Source organism: Hoplias malabaricus, chromosome 3 (assembly GCF_029633855.1).
Source record: "Hoplias malabaricus isolate fHopMal1 chromosome 3, fHopMal1.hap1, whole genome shotgun sequence".
In the NCBI taxonomy this organism is placed as follows: Eukaryota; Metazoa; Chordata; class Actinopteri; order Characiformes; family Erythrinidae; genus Hoplias; species Hoplias malabaricus.
In genome coordinates, this window is record NC_089802.1 from 77,442,888 (window position 1) to 77,462,513 (window position 19,626).

At 39.6% G+C, this 19,626-nt stretch overlaps 1 protein-coding gene across 1 annotated transcript in view; it reads right to left on the reverse strand.

Annotated features, from left to right (window-relative positions):
* LOC136691517 (uncharacterized) overlaps positions 1 to 19,626 on the reverse strand; it is a 33,539-nt gene that overhangs the window by 10,444 nt on the left and 3,469 nt on the right. Inside the window, exons 4-14 of the mRNA XM_066664077.1 lie at positions 17,718 to 17,828; positions 17,570 to 17,626; positions 16,886 to 17,023; positions 16,532 to 16,645; positions 14,862 to 14,930; positions 14,031 to 14,117; positions 12,880 to 12,966; positions 11,774 to 11,860; positions 10,891 to 10,977; positions 10,001 to 10,091; positions 815 to 996 (exon numbers count right to left, since the gene is read on the reverse strand). Coding sequence (XP_066520174.1) covers positions 815 to 996; positions 10,001 to 10,091; positions 10,891 to 10,977; positions 11,774 to 11,860; positions 12,880 to 12,966; positions 14,031 to 14,117; positions 14,862 to 14,930; positions 16,532 to 16,645; positions 16,886 to 17,023; positions 17,570 to 17,626; positions 17,718 to 17,828 — 1,110 coding nt within the window. The remainder of the gene's footprint in view (positions 1 to 814; positions 997 to 10,000; positions 10,092 to 10,890; positions 10,978 to 11,773; positions 11,861 to 12,879; positions 12,967 to 14,030; positions 14,118 to 14,861; positions 14,931 to 16,531; positions 16,646 to 16,885; positions 17,024 to 17,569; positions 17,627 to 17,717; positions 17,829 to 19,626) is intronic.

Sequence of the window (19,626 nt, forward strand, 5' to 3'; positions counted from 1 at the left end):
TTTATTTGCACTTTGTCACTTACTCCAATGACGCTGAAGTGCACATCTGTCCTGAATTGATCCTCAACTCAAAAGCAGCAAATAACTGCTTAGCAAAGCTACGCTACTGCAGGCACTCATCCATCAGTGTTGTGTTTCTCTGTTCGAAACACTTTGTTTGTTTTCCTTTTGCAGAGCCAGGGTCGAGAATGAACACAGACCTTCTTCAAGCAAGCAGACTGAAGATCTACAGAGCAGAGAGACAATTCCAAACAGTGTTTTGGGCAAGCACGGTGGTGCAGCAGGTAAAGTCTCTGTCACAGCTCCAGGGTCCTCCGGGTGACTGTCTGTGAGGAGTGTAGTGTGTACTGTTTGTGTCTGCATGGGTTTCCTCCAGGTGACTGTCTGTGAGGAGTGTGGTGTGTTCTCTCTGTGTCTGCGTGGGTTTCCTCCGGGTGACTGTCTGTGAGGAGTATGGTGTGTTCTCCCTGTGTCTTTGTGGGTTTCCTCTGGGTGACTGTCTGTGAGGAGTGTGGTGTGTTCTACTTGTGTCTGGGTGGGTTTCCTCTGGGTGACTGTCTGTGAGGAGTGTGGTGTGTTCTCTCTGTGGTGTGTGTCTATATGTGGGAGTTTATGAGTGTGTGTCACCCTTACAATGTGCGTTATTGACTTGCGCCCAGTGATTTCGGGTAGGCTCCCACAGTGACCCTGAACCGGATAAGAGCTTATAGACAAAGAATGAATGAATGTATTGTTTTGAAACTGTATACAACAACTTTGTCTTAGTTTTTCTGTGTTGGTTCGTCATGAACTCTGGACAGTGTCAAGGACTTACCCCCAAAGCTTTGGGTTCTCCTTTGAGGAACCGCTGCAGGGGGCTGTTACTGGGGGTGTCCTGTCCAGGTTGAGCTGTTGTTGGTGTTTCTGGTGGAAGCACGTGGGTCACGATGGTGTAGCCACACCCAGAGTTGGTGACTGGTACAGCAGAGTGGGACATCTTTACCTCCAGCTGATTTACTCACCTAAGAAAACCATACATGTAAAACACGTTTATGGTCAGAATAATTTGGTTTTTGAAAAAGTTTAAAATGTCTGTTTCTACAATAAATGCATTGTTAATTTATCATATTATAATATGCCCTGTGAAGAACTGGCGCCCCCTCCAATGATTCCAGGTAGGCTCTGGACCCCCGCGACCCTGAATATATATTGGATAAGCAGTTACAGATAATGAATTAAAGAATGAATGAATGAATGAATGAATGAATGAATATTATAATATGGACATTACTTCAATTATTTTAGCTGACTTCAATATTTTCAAATTGTTTTTACTGGCATGTTTGTTTAAATAAAAGTGAACATCACCTCTGTTTGCTTTGTTCTGAAGCCTTTATGTCACTTTTTTAATTTTTTATTTTATGTATAGTTAATTTGTTTATTTATAAATTATTCTAAGTAACTTTGTTTTGAAATTCATTACTCATTAAAGGGGTGGGTCTAAATGTAATATTATTATGTTTTCATATTATCATTAGATTAGTGGCATAAAATGGCCTTAAAATGACAATAATATAATTGATCCTGATTGTTTCTGGAGCAACATATTGAAATATCCATCACAAGAAAAGGCTATCGTGACAGGTCTAGTTCTCTTGCAGACTGAATTAATTTTACCCACAACATTCACAAGCCTTCAACACACTGCTCCTGAGGATCATCCCCACTCCACCCCACAATGCTGCCACCACCATGCTTTACAGTGGGGAAGTTTAGTTTGTGGTGATGGCCAGTGTTGTAACATTTAACCTTCCTCATTTGTTAGCTTTCTGTTACCATCTCTTATCTTAATGGGTTGGTTTTAAATCAGCCATAAGATCCCCTAAAACAATTACTTATCAACCAATTTGTTTCTTTCCTCTTGTTGACCTTGTTAGTCTTCCTCATCCATGAAAGGATTGGTTTTAATTGTTCATTGTTGCAGACTGTAAACTGGAGATGTACACTCTACAAAAAACACAAACTCTAAACTGACTGGGCCTTACATGTCTGGACATGTCTGTCTTTCCTTGTTTTGTAAAACAGACAAAGATAGAAGCCCCTAACTGAAGCTCGAGTGGTTGTAGAAGGAGCGAGCTGTAGGCTGTTGGTGTATAGTGTGTTTATGAGTCCAGATGTGGCACTTTTTTTGTTTATAAAATATACCTGGGTAAAAACTGACCCTAATAACAAAAAAGCCATGATTTTAACAAGAGCATTTTATAATTTAGTAAAAATATATATATATTATTATTTTGTTTAAATAGAAGTTCCTGACATAGACAAAAAGTCTTGATGCAATAATGCTCTCATGACACTGTGCTGAACTGTGGTTGAGATTTAATAAGAGTTGCTTTCTCTTTGTCACACACTTGTAAAGCTTTGACTGGTGAAGAACGCAGGCCACAGTTTTTATAAGCAGAGTATCTCCCATGTCGGCTGCTTTAGAGAAGTCGTATGTGACCTGGCGGCATCCCTCACTCGTCTCCTTCTTGCACTATCCCTCAGACTGTGAGGACGGCCAGCTTTAGGCAGTTTACATGTTCCTTATTCCTTCTGTTAAAAAACAACTACTTTTCTCACAGCAAAATATCCCCCTCCCATTTGTGTTCATTCAGATGTACCACATCTTTTAAGCTGGAGTTATATGTCTAAGTCAGAAAATGGCTTCAGTTTGTTGGTGGTTGAAGAACCACAGGGACTCATGTGAAGCTCGAACTCTTTAGTTCTATTGTACTTTCTGTGTGTGTTTACTTTCATGTGGAAGCCATTTGAAATCTATTCCCTCTTTCAGTTCAAACACAATTATAAGTCAATGTTACCCACTTGTGGAGCAGGAACAGAGCCACTGCCTGAAAGCTACCATATGCTGTTTTTAAGTGTGCAATGGAAGCAGAGAGCCCCTGAGTCAGTTTGGAAGAGATGATTAGTTTGTCCAGGGCTGTGTAAGGAAACACGGTGAAGAAACATTCTCTGAAATGTTTTTAAGTGTATTGGATTAATATTGGATTAATGTCTTTAGATTTAATTCAAAGGGATGTTCAGTGACTTGGAATCTATTTTGGATCCATGTCTTGACTTTTAATTTACTTTTCAATAACTTTCCAATGTGTGTACTCACGAATACGGATTAACAGCGAGTGTTTACAGTCATTTCAGACACATTCACGGCACTCAGGAGAACTCCAGTTTCACAAACTATGAGCTCACCACCCGCAACAGCCTGGAGGCATGGTGAATTAGGTCAGGGGCGTTAAAATGTATGCAGTTCCTTACATTGTATACCTTTAATAAATTAACTTAAATCATTTTGTAGAAAAATGAATTCCATTTTGAAAATAAGGTGTTTCGTGTAATATTTTGGTGGGGGAAACTATATGGTGGGGGTGAATTAAATTGACTATGATACAACTTATAAATGCAATAAAGATAAAATTTCTTTGTGAAAACCTGAGTAGTTTTCACAGGCACAGACCTGTTATCACATATTATCACAGAAATGAGGATCACAGACCGCTATCAGCACTGGGGTTGTGTGGTAGGCACGTGTCTCTACTGTCAGAACAATACTCAAAAACATCTCCAAAAAATCAGCTTCTAAGAGAAGGACTAAACCCTGTTAAAACTGAAGGGTAGTTAAAGACACAGGGTTTAGTTTTCAGTAAATTCTGAGCGTTCCTATCGGTCCAATTCTGGTGAAAGACTGAGAGAGTGTAAAGAACACCTGCTGCTCTGAAATGACGGGACAGTGGAGATACATCTGTGTTCAAATAAGAAAGAAAAAGAGAGGAAGAGAAAAGCAGGCTCTGGATTTACCTGAAATGAAGCGCTGTTTTTGTGTTGTTGTCTGAAGGACTTCTGTAAAACCTCTGCAGTCTGGTGCTGTCTGTAATGAAGACTAGGTTTTGGAAGGTGTGGGGGTACACTTCCTCTCTAATGTAAAATGGAAAAAGGGAATTGTGTATATGTTTGTCACTGAGAGGGCACCAGGGTTCTGTTTTAAATTTACATTTACTTTTAAGGCAAAACATAAAAGAAAACTATAGGATTATCATAGAACAAGTGCAGTCTAGATGTGTTCTCACCTACTTTTGGTTGGGTTTCTCCTCACAAGCAAAAAGTGGGAGGGGATTTCAGTGTTAAAGGACTTCCTTCCTTTGTGGTGGTATGTTATTGTATGCTGTGCTGGTGTAGAGTGGATCAGACACAGCAGTGCTGCTGGAGTTTTTAAACCCCTCACTGTCTGGACTGAGAACAGTCCACTGACCAAAAACATCCAGTCGACAGCCTCCTGTGTCACTGATGAAGGACTAGAGGACGACCGACACACACTGTGCAGCGACAGATCAGCTCTATATGGATGTCTATATGGTGGATCATGGAGGTAGAAGAGTGGTTGCAGTTAGTGAAGTGGACATATTTGTTTGCATAATTTTACACAAAGTGATAAGGGTGTGTTTATACAGTGGAAATATGAGGTGAAGATCTACTGACACATATTCATAGTAATCGATCTACATAAACTTTTACGACAGAAAAACATATCTCTGAACTTTGGAGTCTGTATCAGATACACTTTAGGTTTCAGGTTTCACAATGACTCCAAAGATCACCAGGAATCACTCTGAAATGTCTTAAACATATGCCTTTAAGTGGTATTAACTACATGAGGAGAAAAAGGAGAAGATTTAAAGAAAAACAGAAGAAGAAAGAAGCATCTGAGCTCAGGTAACTCCATTCCTTCAGTCATTAGAAGGCTCTTTATCACCGTTTATAAATGGACTGCTTTGTTATGCCATAAGTTTCAAATTACTTCAACCCCTGAGATCCTACTGTATATTGCTGCTATAATATCCACACATAATCAAACAGTTTTTAATAACCTTACTGTGTAATTATACCTTAGTAACAAATTAGTTTAACTTCAAGTCATGTTTGTTGTTACAGCACATGTTAATACACGGGTATAAGCTCAGATTTCTCCTAACACATTTAGCGTACTGTAATAACACATCTGCTCTTGTGTAATTACACATGTAATAAGAGAAAGTGTTTTTTTTCTAACTTGACTTTTCTGAGTATAACATTGGGTGGGGGGTGTTGGGGGGTGGGGGGCGCGGCTGGGTATATAATGGATATATATAATTGATCATTTTTTATTTTGAAAAAGACTTGTGTTCAATGGACTTTTTTCTATTGAAGAATGATTCAATGGATGACTGTCTTAATTATTGATTGTTTGATGAAATTATTGATATATTGCTTGATTGAGTAACTGGTTGATGTATTAATCGATTGATAACATGATGATTTGATTGATTCATTGACTGATACACTGATTGATTGATTAATTTGGTGGTTAATGGACTTTTTGATTATTTGCTTGCTTGATGTATTGTTTGGTTGATTAATAGTTTCACTAATTGAGTGATTGATCATTTGATTCATTCCCTGATTCATTGATTGACTGGTTAACAGTTAAAATTGGTAACTCAGTGTATATTGTTCATCTATAAATAAAAAAAAGGTAAATAAATAAAGTAATATATTATATATTTACTTTTTATTCCTAGGTGTAAAAGATGGAAAACAACAACATCACGTTGACCGCTCAAGTGATCAGTCCACAGAGTGAGGAGTACAGCTGCTTAGACTTCTTCTTCAAATACACCAGAATCAAGATCCTGAGGAGAGAGAGGAAAACTCTGGCTGTGAGTCACTCATCCTAAACCCCGCCCCCAGCAAGAGGGCGGAGTCGAATATAAGTGTCAGAGTGAAAAAACAGGACCTGTACAGGTGCAATGGTCATTGAAAAAGCTGAGATTGGGCGAGTGTACCTGCAAAGATAGAGCAGTACCTTCAAACCCAGAACTGTCACTGTTCTAGGACCTCTGTCCATTCCCCATCAGGTAACACTACAACAGGGACGGATGCGGAGCTTCAGGTTCTGCTCCACTTTCTCCTCAGCATCTGGGTTACAGGAAGGGACAGAACGACTGTTTAGCGGAACCACAGAACCACATTCCTCACTGAGAACTGACTCTGACCATTCTTTCTTACAGTGGACAGATCTGGACCTGCTTCATTAACCATAGACAGATAAGGAGTGTGTCCCTCAACAGCTGACCAATCAGAGCTGTGTGTTGGTGTCCACAGTTAGTGACTCAAGTCTGTGTGCAGTTCAACAGCAGCTGTGGTCAATGGGGTTTAAAAGGTGGCTGTGATTCTTTGACTCAGCTGGGTTTAACTAATTGGTGATCAGCACTGCCTCTGGCACCGCCCATATGGTCCAGCTCAGCACCCTTAGTGTCGTTAAACAAAGTGGACAATATTCAGAGCGCAAAGACAAGGTTTAATGCAACAAAACAGACACAACGAATAAAACGAAGACAACAAGGATGAAGAAGGAAGAGAGCTGAGAGAAAACGGCTAAAAACCAGAGCTTCTGCTCCTCGCTCCTCACTGCTGTGCGTTCGGGGTCGGGGTGAACAGCGAGCGGCTCATTATCATTTAAAGGAACAGGTGCTGATAGCGGGCGTTCTAAACAGGGCTGTTTACACAGGGGGAGAACACTGCTGTGGGGCTCATGGGGTTTGGGCCAAAGCAGATCACAAATGTTTCATTAAAAACAGAACTGTGTTCCACTGTGGAGAAGAGAGAGAATATGTCAATTTTAGAGTTAAGTGTACTAGAGTATTTATGTGTTTTGTGTGTGTGTGTTCTCCTCCACAGATTGTCCAGATAATAACTGCTTTGATAATGTTTGCGGTTGGGATTGTGATGCATGACAATGCATTACTCATCAGCTCCATCTGCCTGCTCTACTGGATGCCTCTGATTGTAAGTGTTTTTAAATAACACTCAGATCTCTCCTACATTAACGGTAATGTAAGTTTTTAAATATACATTTTAATACAAACTGGATTCCAAAGAAGTTGGGACACTAAACAAATTGTGAATAAAAACTGAATGCAATGATGTGGAGGTGCCAACATCTAATATTTTATTCAGAATACAACACAAATCACAGATCAATAGTTTAAACTGAGAGAATGTATCATTTTAAGTGAAAAATATGTTGTTTCAAAATTTTATGGCATCAACAAATCCCAAAAAAGTTGGGACAAGGCCATTTTTTACCACTGTGTGGCATCCCCCCTTCTTCTTATAACACTCAACAGACGTCTGGGGACAGAGGAGACCAGTTTCTCAAGTTTAGAAATAGGAATGCTGAACGGAGTGTTGATAACAACTTGGGTTATCCTTGTCCTCTCTGGTCCGGATGACATGGCGTCCCATTGTTCCATAAAGAACTTCAAATCGTGACTCATCTGACCACAGAACAGTCTTCCATTTTGCCACACTCCATTTTAAAAGACCCCTGGCCCAGTGCAAACGTCTGAGCTTGTGGAGCTTGCTTAGAAATGGCTTCCTCTTTGCACTGTAGAGTTTCAGCTGGCAATGGTGGATGGCACGGTGGATTGTGTTCACTGACAATGCTTTCTGGAAGTATTCCTCAGCCCATTCTGTAATTTCCTTGACAGTGGCATTACTGTTTGAGGTGCAGTGATGTTTAAGGGCCCAGAGATCACGAGCATCCAGTAGAGTTTTACGGCCTTGACACTTACGCACAGCAATTGTTCCAGATTCACTGAATCTTTTGATGATGTTATGCAGGGGTGATTATGATAACTTAAAATTCTTTGCTATTTTATGCTGGGTAACACCATTCTGGTATCGCTGCACTATCTTTCTGCGCAACAATGGTGGAATTGGTGATCCTCTTACCATCTTGGCTTCAGAGAGACACTGACATTCTGAGAAGCTCTTTTTATACCCAATCATGTTGTCAGTTGACCTAATTAGTGTTAATTGGTCTTCCAGCTGTTCGTTATATGCTCAATGTCCTTTTCCAGCCACTTATTGCTACTTGTGCCAACTTTTTTGGTATTTGTTGACACTGAAATTTTGAATCAACATATTTTTCCTTTAAAATGTTACATTTACTCAGATTAAACTTTTGATCTGTCATCTATTTTCTATTACGAATAAAATATTGACATTTGCCATCTCCACATCATTGCATTCAGTTTTTATTCACAATTTGTTTAGTGTGCCAACTTTTTTGGAATCTGGTTTGTATGAAACAAGAGCAGTGTTCTGTTCTGCTTGCGTATCTCCTCATGAGGAGGAGCTACAATAGAAAAAGGGGGAGGACAGGACTTCTTTCCTTTGCATGTAATGTACAAATTAACCCATCACAAGGTTGTTGCTTCACGTGAAATCACGTGGGTTATGATGTTGTAGCCAGGCCCAGTGTTGGTGAGGGGTACAACAGAGTGGGAAATTATTAACTACAGCTGATTTACTCACCTGAGAAAACCATACATTTAAAACACTGTCTGTACAAGGGAAACTGGGCTGTAACCGGAATGTTGTTGGTTCAATCCTCAGAGCCAGCAGGTCATGACTGTAGTGTCCTTGACCAAAGCACCTAAACCCCAACTGCTCTCCATATGCCATAGCTAGCACTGCTTACTGCCCCTTTGTGTTCACTACGGTGTGTGTAAATGTGTGTTTCACTGCACGGATTGGGTTAAATGCAGAGAACAAATTCCTCTGTGTGTGAGTGTTTACATTGATGACATATAGCAGATGCTATTTTCCAGAACGACTTACTAAATTGCTTTGTGTTCGGTTGGAGTTGGTATAAAGTAGAAATACGTTAGAGTATAAAACTCCCTTGACCTCAGACACTGTCAGAACAGGAGCCAGTGCTGATTGACACAGTTTATGTGCAGTAACACACAATACCTATGTGGCTGCTGGAGTTTTCAAACCCCTCAGTCTAACTGCGGGACAGAGAATAAGACCACCGACATCGTCCTGTGTCACTGATGAAGGACTAGAGGATGACCCACACAAACTGTGCAGCAAAAAATGAGCTACTGTCTCTGACTTTACATCTACAAGGTGGACCAACGAGGGAGGAGTGTCTCACAGAGTGGACAGAGAGTGAACACAGGGTTTAAAAACTCCAGCAGCATTGCTGTGTCTGATCCACTTGTACCAGCTTTATATCCTTTTGGTCAACACTTGGCGATTGGCATGGTGACTTTAGGTGTGCGTAAGAGTACAATGATATGATGGTACAAAGTTTTGTATTGTGTACTTGTTTAATGTATTTATTTAAAAACATACAGTCCACAAATTTCGCACATATATTATACATTTGTATAAACGGAAAAACATAGCACTTTAAAATTAAGAAAAGAGTTTGATGTGACACAACGTGGCGAAGCAGCTGCTGGAAGATCAGTGAAAAAAGCAACAGCTGAACAAAACATATACAGTGCTAATATTGCAAATACAATCTTTTTCTGTTGTTAGACACTTTACCATCAGGCTACATCACACTGCCGTAGCCCAACAGACCCTGGGCTCTGCTACTGATGTGTTGTTTGGGTATTGGGGGCCAATTATTTACTATTACAAATGTATTTACATCAGATCCTCACATACTTCATGAGCCTTTACTCCCAGAGACTCTCGACAACTCTGATAAACTCTGGTTTATGTTTTAAATGCATACAGTTTTAAGATGTATGAAGAACATTTTTTGTAAAATGTCTACACATTAAACCACTTGATCAATGAGTTACACTGAAATTCTGAAAAGTGGGTGGATTTTCCCTTTAATTTTGAATATTCTTCAACAGTGAGTCGTAGGATGTTTAATAACAATTGACCTGAATGTACATGACACTCTATAAAGGCTTGTTCCAACTAGGGTCCCTCACTGTTAAAGCTGGCTGCACTAAGCCTTTACAGATGTAACAAGTAACCTATACAGATTTCCTAAAGTGTGTGTGTGTGTGTGTGTGTATCAGTGATCATACGGTTATGTAGGAATAATATAGCCTTATAAAAAAAACATGGTAAAATTGTACTGATTTATTTCAGCCTTAGTTTTCCAGTTGGCCTTTGACCTCAGTGTGCTCTGGAGGACTATACACCGGAGGATTTTCCATTGGAGGACTGCTCAAGGAGACACCGCTCGCTGTGTACATCCACTGCAAAATACACACACACACACACACATTAGGAAATCTGTATAGGTTACTTCGCACTCAGTTGCTGGAAAACAGACATAAACACAGTGAAAAGACACAAAAGACTCTCCATCATCAACAGCTAAAAACACAGTGGTCTGCTCTGCTCCTGGAAATCCCACACTCCACCCGTATTCAGCCTCTGCACTCCACCCGTATTCAGCCTCTGCACTCCACCCGTATTGAGCCAGTCCAGTTCTAATAGCTCAAAACACAGCCCTCTGCTTTGCTTCCAGAAAACCCCGCACTCCATCCATATTCAATCCACCATGTTATTAATAAAATGCAGACCATTTATCTGACAAGGGAGTTCAGTGCAGTATATTTAATGGCTGTTTATACCTCGAAATTTGCACAACACCTACATGTATATATTACTACCATGCGCTTTCGCACAATACCACAGAAACTACAAATATGAAGGTACATGTTATTGCTCTCTTTACACTTCCAATTTTTTCTTAAGCTGCTTGTCTTTAAATTATTTTCTAGTTTAGTAATGACTAGTAATGCAAAATATTATATTGTACACTGTAACTGCATGTTTGCTGAGCACATGACAATAAAACTATTGATTTTTCAGTCTAGACTCCTGTATTCAGGCTCTACAGCGCTAAGAGCTAAAACACATCTCACTGCTCTGCTCCAGGAACCCCCACTCCACCCGTAAGCAGACACTTCAACATAAAAGTCTTTGTATGAATTAACCTAAAATAGATATAATTTTGGATTGCCAGTGACCTCTGTAGGTTTCTCTGACCTGTTGGTTGCTGGGGGCAGGTTGTTGTGGGTAAGGATTGACCACTGAGTTGAAATTTCCAGGGTTTGGAACCATAGCCATATTCACCTACAGACACACAGAGTTTGTGATGAATACAAACCAAACATGTGAACATCTTTAATGAATAATATGAAACTTCTGTTCAAATCAACATTATATCAGGCTTAAAGTGTGTAATACACACATCTGCCAACATGAAGCATATTACATTATACAATATACATTATATTATGGTACAATATAGTCTAGTACAATATAGTATGGTATAGAAATTATAGAATGTTATAGTGTATTACAGTGTAATTCAGTATAGTTTAGTATATTATAGTGCAGTGTAGTACAGTATAGTATAGTAAATTATTTTCTAGTTTAATAATGTCTATGGTCTTTTATGTTGTTGGCATTTACCATGTTCATGTCTTAATAAATTGTGTGTTAGAGTGGGACTAGTAATGTAAAAAACATGATTGTACAGTCTAACTGCATGTTTCCTGTGCACATGACAATAATAATCTTGATTCTTGACTCTAGAATTTCATATTCCTGCTCTCTAGCACTAAGAGGTAAAATCATAGCTCACTGCTCTGCTCCAGGAACCCCACTCCACCCGTAGGCAGACACATAAACACAACAGTCTTTGTACGAATTACAAAGCTAAAATAGCCTAACCAGCAATTATTCTCGAGTGCTGCAGCGCACTTTGTGGAATGCGATCTGGAGACTTTGATACATGGGAATTGAACTTTGTCAGAGCAGCTTCACTCCCTCTAATCTTGGCAAGGCTGAATCTTCCATTATCAGGATTCAAGATGTATCTAGATATAATTTTGGATTCCCAGTGACCCCTGTAGGTTTCTCTGACCTGTTGGTTGCTGGGGGCTGGATGTTGTGGGTAAGGATTGCCCGATGAGTTGAAATTTCCAGGGTTTGCAACCACAGCCATATTCACCTACAGACACACAGAGTTTGTGATGAATACAAACCAAACATGTGAACATCTTTAATGAATAATATGAAACTTCTGTTCAAATCAACATTATATCAGGCTTAAAGTGTGTAATACACACATCTGCCAACCTGAAGCAAGGGGAGCTAAAGTGGGAAATTAACTTATTGCTACTAACACTAAAATGTGTGATGTAGGGTTATGGTTAAACAGATGCAACACGTTAAGGTTAGGGTTAAGATTGGGAAGATGCATAATGTTAAATACATTGTTAGTATTATATTGAACTGTAGTGGTGAGTTTAGGGTGAAGCACAGTACAGTACAGTACAACACAGTATAGTGTAGTATAGCACACCATACAATAGTATAGTATAGTATAGTATAGTATAGTATAGTATAGTATATTATAGTATAGTATAGTATAGTGTAGTATAGTATAGTATAGTATAGTATGGTATAGTATAGTATAGAATAGAACGGCATAGTATATTATGGTATGGGAGAGTATATTGTATGGTATAGTACAGTACAGTATAGCATTGTACTCTACACTATATTATGGTACATTAGGGTATAGTGCAATAAGGTGTAGTATAGTACATTGCAGTACTGTACATTATTTTCTAGTTTAATAATATGTATTGTATTTTATGTTGTTGCAGTTTACCATGTTTATGTCTTAATAGTGTGTGTGTTAGCAGAGGACTAGTAATGTAAAAGTTTGATGGTACAGTGTACCTGCATGTTTGCTGAGCACATGACAATAAAACTATTGATTTTTCAGTCTAGACTCCTGTATTCAGGCTCTATAGTGCTAAGAGCTAAAAACACAGCTCAATGCTCTGCTCCAGGAATCCCCACTGGAACCAAAATTTCTAATTGAGTGCCACAGTGCACTATGTGGAACGCACTCTGGAGACTGGGATTTTGATACATGGGCATCTGACCCAGATTTTCTGAACAAATTTCTCAGAGCAATTTCCCGTAGCTGGATTCAAGGGGTGTCTATGTTTCTCTGACCTGTTTGTTGTTGGGGGCAGGTTGTTGTGGGAAAGGATTAACCATTGAGTTGAAATAACCAGGGTTTGGGACCATAGTCATGTTCACCTACAAACACACAGAGAATGTGATGAATACTGCAGCACAAACCAAACACGTGAAAATATTAAATTAATACTATAAAGCTTCTGTTCAAATCAACATTATATCAGGCTTAAAGTGTGTAATACTCACATCTGCCAACCCGAAACAAGGAGAGCTAAGGTGGGAAATGAACACATTGCTACTAACCCTAAAATGTGTGATGTAGGGTTATGGTTAAACAGATGCAACACATTAAGGTTAGGGTTAAGATTGGGATGATACATAGTGTTAAATACATTGTTAGTATTATATTGAGCTGTAGTGGTGAGGGTAGGGTTGGAGTACAGTACAGCGCAGTATAGTATAGCATAGCATAGTTTGAGTATAGTATAGTATAGTATAGTATAAGCATAGCATAGCATAGTATAGTATATTATAGTATGGTATGGTATGGCGCGGCACGTCATAGCATATCATGACATTGCGTGGTGCGGTATACTCTGGCACAGTACAATATAGTGTAGTATAGTATGATATAGTGCAGTATACTATGGTGTGGTACAGTATATTATGGTGTAGAAGAGTATACAATTGTACGGTATAGTACAGTACAGTATAGCATCATACTCTACACTACATTATGGTATATTAGGGTATAGTACAATAAGGTGTAGTATAGTACATTGCAGTACTGTAAATTCTTTTCTAGTTTAATAATATGCATATTGAATTTTATGTTGTTGCAGTTTACCATGTTTATGTCTTAATAGTTTGTGTGTTAGCAGAGGACTAGTAATGTAAAAGTTTGATGGTACAGTGTACCTGTATGTTTGCTGAGCACATGCCAATAAAACTAGACTCCTGTATTCAGGCTCTATAGCGCTAGGAGCTAAAAACACAGCTCAATGCTCTGCTCCAGGAATCCCCACTGGAACCAAAATTTCTAATTGAGTGCCACAGTGCACTAAGTGGAACACAGTCTGGAGACTGGGATTTTGATACATGGGCACCTGACTCAGATTTTCTGAACAACTTTCTCAGAGCAATTTCCAGTAGCAGGATTCAAGGGGTGTCTATGTTTCTCTGACCTGTTGGTTGCTGGGGACAGGTTGTTGTGGGAAAGGATTAACCATTGAGTTGAAATTTCCAGGGTTTGGGACCACAGTCATGTTCACCTACAAACACACAGAGAATGTGATGAATACTGCAGCACAAACTAAACACGTGAAAATATTAAATTAATAATATAAAACTTCTGTTCAAATCAACATTATATCAGGCTTAAAGTGTGTAATACACACACCTACCAACCTGAAGCAAGGGGAGCTAAAGTGGGAAATGCACACATTGCTACTAACACCAAAATGTGTGATGTAGGGTTATGGTTAATCAGATGTAACATGTTAAGTTTAGGGGTAGGATTGGGATGATACATAGTGTAAAATATATTGTAGTATTATATTGAACTGCAGTGTTGAGGTTAGGTTTGATGTATAAGATCACATAGTATAGTTCAGTACAGTACAATACAGTACAGTGTAGTATAATATATTGCAGTATTGTGTAATATAGTACAGTGTAATAGCGTGCCATAGAGTATTGTGTAGTATATTTGCAGTACTGTACATTATAGTCTAGTACAATATAGCATGGTATAGAAACATATAGAATGGTATAGTATAATACAGTATAGTTCAGTATAGCATAGTACAATGCAGTGTAACATTTCTTCATGAGTGCTGCAGCGCACTATGTGGAATGAGGTCTGGAGACTGGGGTTTTGATACATGGGAAACAAACTTTCTCAGAGCAGCTTCGCTCTCACTAATCTTGGCATGGCTCAATCTTCCAGTAGCAGGTTTCAAGGGGTGTCTAGATATAAATTTGGATACCCAGTGATCTCTCTAGGTTTCTCTGACCTGTTGATTGCTGGAGGCAGGTTGTTGTGGGAAAGGATTTCCAGGGTTTGCAACCACAGTCACATTCACCTACAAACATGCAGAGAATGTGATAAATACTGCAGCAGAAACCAAACACGTGAAAATATTTAATAATATAAATCTTCTATTTACAGCAACATTATATCAAGATTAAAGTGTGTAATACACACATCTGCCAACCTGAAGCAAGGGAAGCTAAAATGGGAAATGCACACATTGCTACTAACACTAAAATGTGTGATGTAGGGTTATGGTTAAATAGATGCAACATGTTAAGCTTAGGGTTAGGATTGGGATTATGTATAGTGCAAAATACATTGTTAGTATTATATTGGTGGTATATAGTGTTGAGGATAGGGTTGAAGTGTAGTATAGTGTAGTATAGCATGGTATAGCATGTTATAGTATAGTATAGCATATTATGGTACAGTATAGCACAGCATAGTATAGTATAGTATAGTATAGTATAGTATAGTATAGCATAGTATAGTATAGTATAGTATAGTATAGTATAAATGTATCATAGTATATTGCAATATAGCTTAGTACAAGTATAGCGCAGAACAGTACGGCATAATATAGTATAGTATAGTATAGTGTAGCATAGCATAGCATAGTATAGTATAGTATAGTATGGTATGGTATAGAATACCATGGCATAGTATTGTATGGTGTGCTACGGCGCAGCATAGTATAGTATAGCATAGCATGGCATATTATTGTATGGTATGCTATGGTGCAGTATAGTATAGCGTAGTATTGTACGGTGTAGCATAGCATTGCATAGTGTGGTATGATATAGTATAGTGTTGTGTAGTACAATATAGTTCAGCATTTTATAGTATCATACAGTATTGTGTATTATAGTAGTAGTACAGTATAGCATAGTTTTGCATAATATAATATGGCATAGAACCTTAGGGAAGAGTAAAGCATAGTATATTACATTAGTACAGCATTGTTCAGTACATTATAGTATACCACACCATAGCATAGTTCAGTATAGAGTTGTACGGTATATTACAGTTTAGTGTAGCACAGTATAGAACAGTAAACTACAGTATGGCACAGTATAGTATACTAAAGCTCGGTGTTGTATATTACACTATAATATGGTGTAGCATAGCAAAGTATAGTTCAGTATAGTATGGTATGGTTTAGTATAACATAATATAGTACAGTCTTGTACAGTATAGTAAGATACAGTATAGTACGGCATGCTATAGTGTGGTATAGATAAGTGCAGTATAGTTAAGTACAGTACAGTATAGTAGAGTTTAGCTGAGTTTAAGTGTGATTCTTGGAGTTGTATTGGGTTTAGGCTTTTACCTCTGGGTAGTAGTTAGTGGTAAATTAAGGACACTGTAGTGCACTAATCTGTGTATTACACTTGGCTGTGACACTGGAGTGTACTGACAGTAGTTATAATGCAACATGGAAACTGACTTTATGGTGTCCTACACAGTTACACCATTTTCAGACACTATATGTACTGTGTAACATACTTTTAATAGCTTATGTACAGCACACTCCAATGCATAATTCAAGATTAAGGAAAGTGTTACCAGAAATTTTCTTAATGTCCTTTGAGTGTTTGTATGGTACTGGATCAAAAATGCATCGGAAACCGACTGTGTGTGTGTTATTACCACTGGTTCGTTGCTACAAACGGATGTACAGCCGAACACAGAGATGCGGATGGACACAAAGAACTGAACAATAGTGAACACCAACAGAACTCCTTCAATCGCGCTGGTCAAGCCCTGAAAAAAATCAATGTTTCATTATTCAACTTTTTATAGGAGCAAGCACTCACATTCTACCAGCAAAAACAAACGGTCTTTATAAAAGTGATGATTTATTATTTCCACATTGACTCTATGAGCTGTAGATGAAGCATCAAACAACTTTATAGTTCCTGACTGAACCAGTTTATGTTCCATAGTGGGGTCTCTCCATAGAGCAAAGCTCATATAAATAGGATAGAAATAAAGAAGTCTCACCTCATCTGAGCAGCTATAGCTATAGCTATAGCGATAGCTGTAGCACTGAGAATTTAAAGACAAATCCAAAGACAGCAGAATGATGGCTAATCCTGCTGCGATGACACTAAACACATTCATCACCAGAGAGGCCGTCACCTGGATGGACAACAGGAAACAACATCAATATTCAGACATTATCAGCAGCAGACAGTCATTGACTGTGTTTTTAATAAAATTGCTTATTATTGCTGTTTTGTAGCAAATACCTGATGATTAGTGATGGGTAATTACATGGATTAGTACAATATTACACAATGTAAAACCATAATAGTGGTTTTAATAATGATACAGTGCTATAAGTGGTGGCCACTATCACCAGGGGATGGCAGGCTCAGTACCTGGTGATGCCTCAGACATCTGAAACTGAGATGGGGAACTATTTTAACACCAAGAGAGCGAGGCCAATTATGTTTTCTTGCTCTCTCTTGGTTTTAGAATCCCCATCCCCACAGTGCTGACCAGGGCAGGCGTCTATTGGCTGACAAAGCATGTCCTTCCCAGCTGAGCTGCCCATGGGAACTACATTAGCTGCAGGTAGGTGGTGCTGTGTGTGATTGGGTGAGTCCTAGCTAGCTGCCATTGGAAATGATTGGGAATAGGACAATGATACCATGTGTGTGTGTGTGTGTGTGTATTACTGACCTTGCATTTATTAAGACTGTTGCTTGCTGAAACAGCCAGCGAGCCAGCGGCAATGTACTGAGGAAGAGGAGAAACATGAGTGGAATGGAACTGGCATTGGAGAATATTTCTTTATGCCTCTCTTTTGTATTGAATGAAAATGTCTAACCAGCAAAGAGACCCAGAACCAAATCATTAAGAATGAGAATGTTGGCTTAGTGTGGGTTCGCAGTCCAATTCCTAATAAGAGTGTGTGCAAACCAGTCACTATTTGGAAGGTCTGTGAAGAAAAGATGAACAGATTATTTCAGTACTGACATAAACATTTCACACAAATTGCTTCATATATCTTTAAAAATCTGCACACAAACTTCTCACAGATCCTGCCAAAAAAACACCCAATTTCCCAGCAGTTTCCACATGGATTGAGGTCCACTTGATTAGACCACTCTTTTTGCCACAAGACGTAAGACACCGAAACAGTTTGGACCTCGTTGGGTGTATTTTTAATACTGTGCCGCTATCTATCCAGGAATATATTTATTACACATTTTACAAATCCTGCGAATAGTCTTTTAATCAAATATGAACAAAAACATAGTGAGAACAGGGAGCGTCTCCTAAATCACAAACATTTTATAACGTTTATGCAGATTTCAAGAGAGAGTCAACATCTCTGAGGTTGGCTTCTCAGGAAATGATGAGAAGATTCCGCCTGAAAGTTTCTATGATGTGAAACTGTGTGGTTGTGCACTGAAGTAAATGCTATGCTTCCTTTATGAAAAGAGAGAACATGCTGAAGCTCTCCAGACTTTTCAAACAAACTCAGCTTTGCTTTTATTTTCTCATGCTTTTCTCCAAATTTTCTACTTTTAAATAATGCACTCACAGCCGTTCAACTCTGTTTATCTTCTGTTTATCTGTTTATTTGCACTTTGTCACTTACTCCAATAACGCCGAAGTGCACATCTGTCCTGAATTGATCCTCAACTCAAAAGCAGCAAATAACTGCTTAGCAAAGCTACGCTACTGCAGGCTGATGGATGAGTGCCTGCAGTAGTGTTGTGTTTCTCTGTTCGAAACACTTTGTTTGTTTTCCTTTTGCAGAGCCAGGGTCAAGAATGAACAATGACTTTCTTCAAGCAAGCAGACTGAAGATCTGCAGAGCAGAGAGACATTTCCAGACAGTGATTTGGGGAAGCACGGTGGTGCAGCAGGTAAAGTCTCTGTCACAGCTCCAGGGTCCTCTGGGTGACTGTCTGTGAGGAGTGTAGTGTGTTCTCCCTGTGTCTGCGTGGGTTTCCTCCGGGTGACTGTCTGTGAGGAGTGTGGTGTGTTCTCCCTGTGTCTGCGTGGGTTTCCTCCGGGTGACTGTCTGTGAGGAGTGTAGTGTGTTCTCCCTGTGTCTGCGTGGGTTTCCTCCGGGTGACTGTCTGTGAGGAGTGTGGTGTGTTCTCCCTGTGTCTGCGTGGGTTTCCTCCAGGTGACTGTCTGTGAGGAGTGTGGTGTGTTCTCCCTGTGTCTGCGTGGGTTTCCTCCAGGTGACTGTTTGTGAGGAGTGTGGTGTGTTCTCCCTGTGTCTGCGTGGGTTTCCTCCGGGTGACTGTCTGTGAGGAGTGTGGTGTGTTCTCTCTGTGTCTGCGTGGGTTTCCTCCAGGTGACTGTCTGTGAGGAGTGTGGTGTGTTCTCTCTGTGTCTGCGTGGGTTTCCTCCGGGTGACTGTCTGTGAGGAGTGTGGTGTGTTCTCCCTGTGTCTGCGTGGGTTTCCTCTGAGTGACTGTCTGTGAGGAGTGTGGTGTGTTCTCCCTGTGTCTGCGTGGGTTTCCTCCGGGTGACTGTCTGTGAGGAGTGTGGTGTGTTCTACCTGTGTCTGCGTGGGTTTCCTCCGGGTGACTGTCTGTGTCGAGTGTGGTGTGTTCTCTCTCTGTCTTTGTGCGTTTCCTCCAGGTGACTCAAAAGTGTCTATAGGTGGGAGTGTGTGAGTGTGTGTCGCCTCTACAATGTGTGTTATTGACTTGCGCCCAGTGATTCCGGTTAGGCTCCCACAGTGACCCTGAACTGGATACAAGCTTATAGAC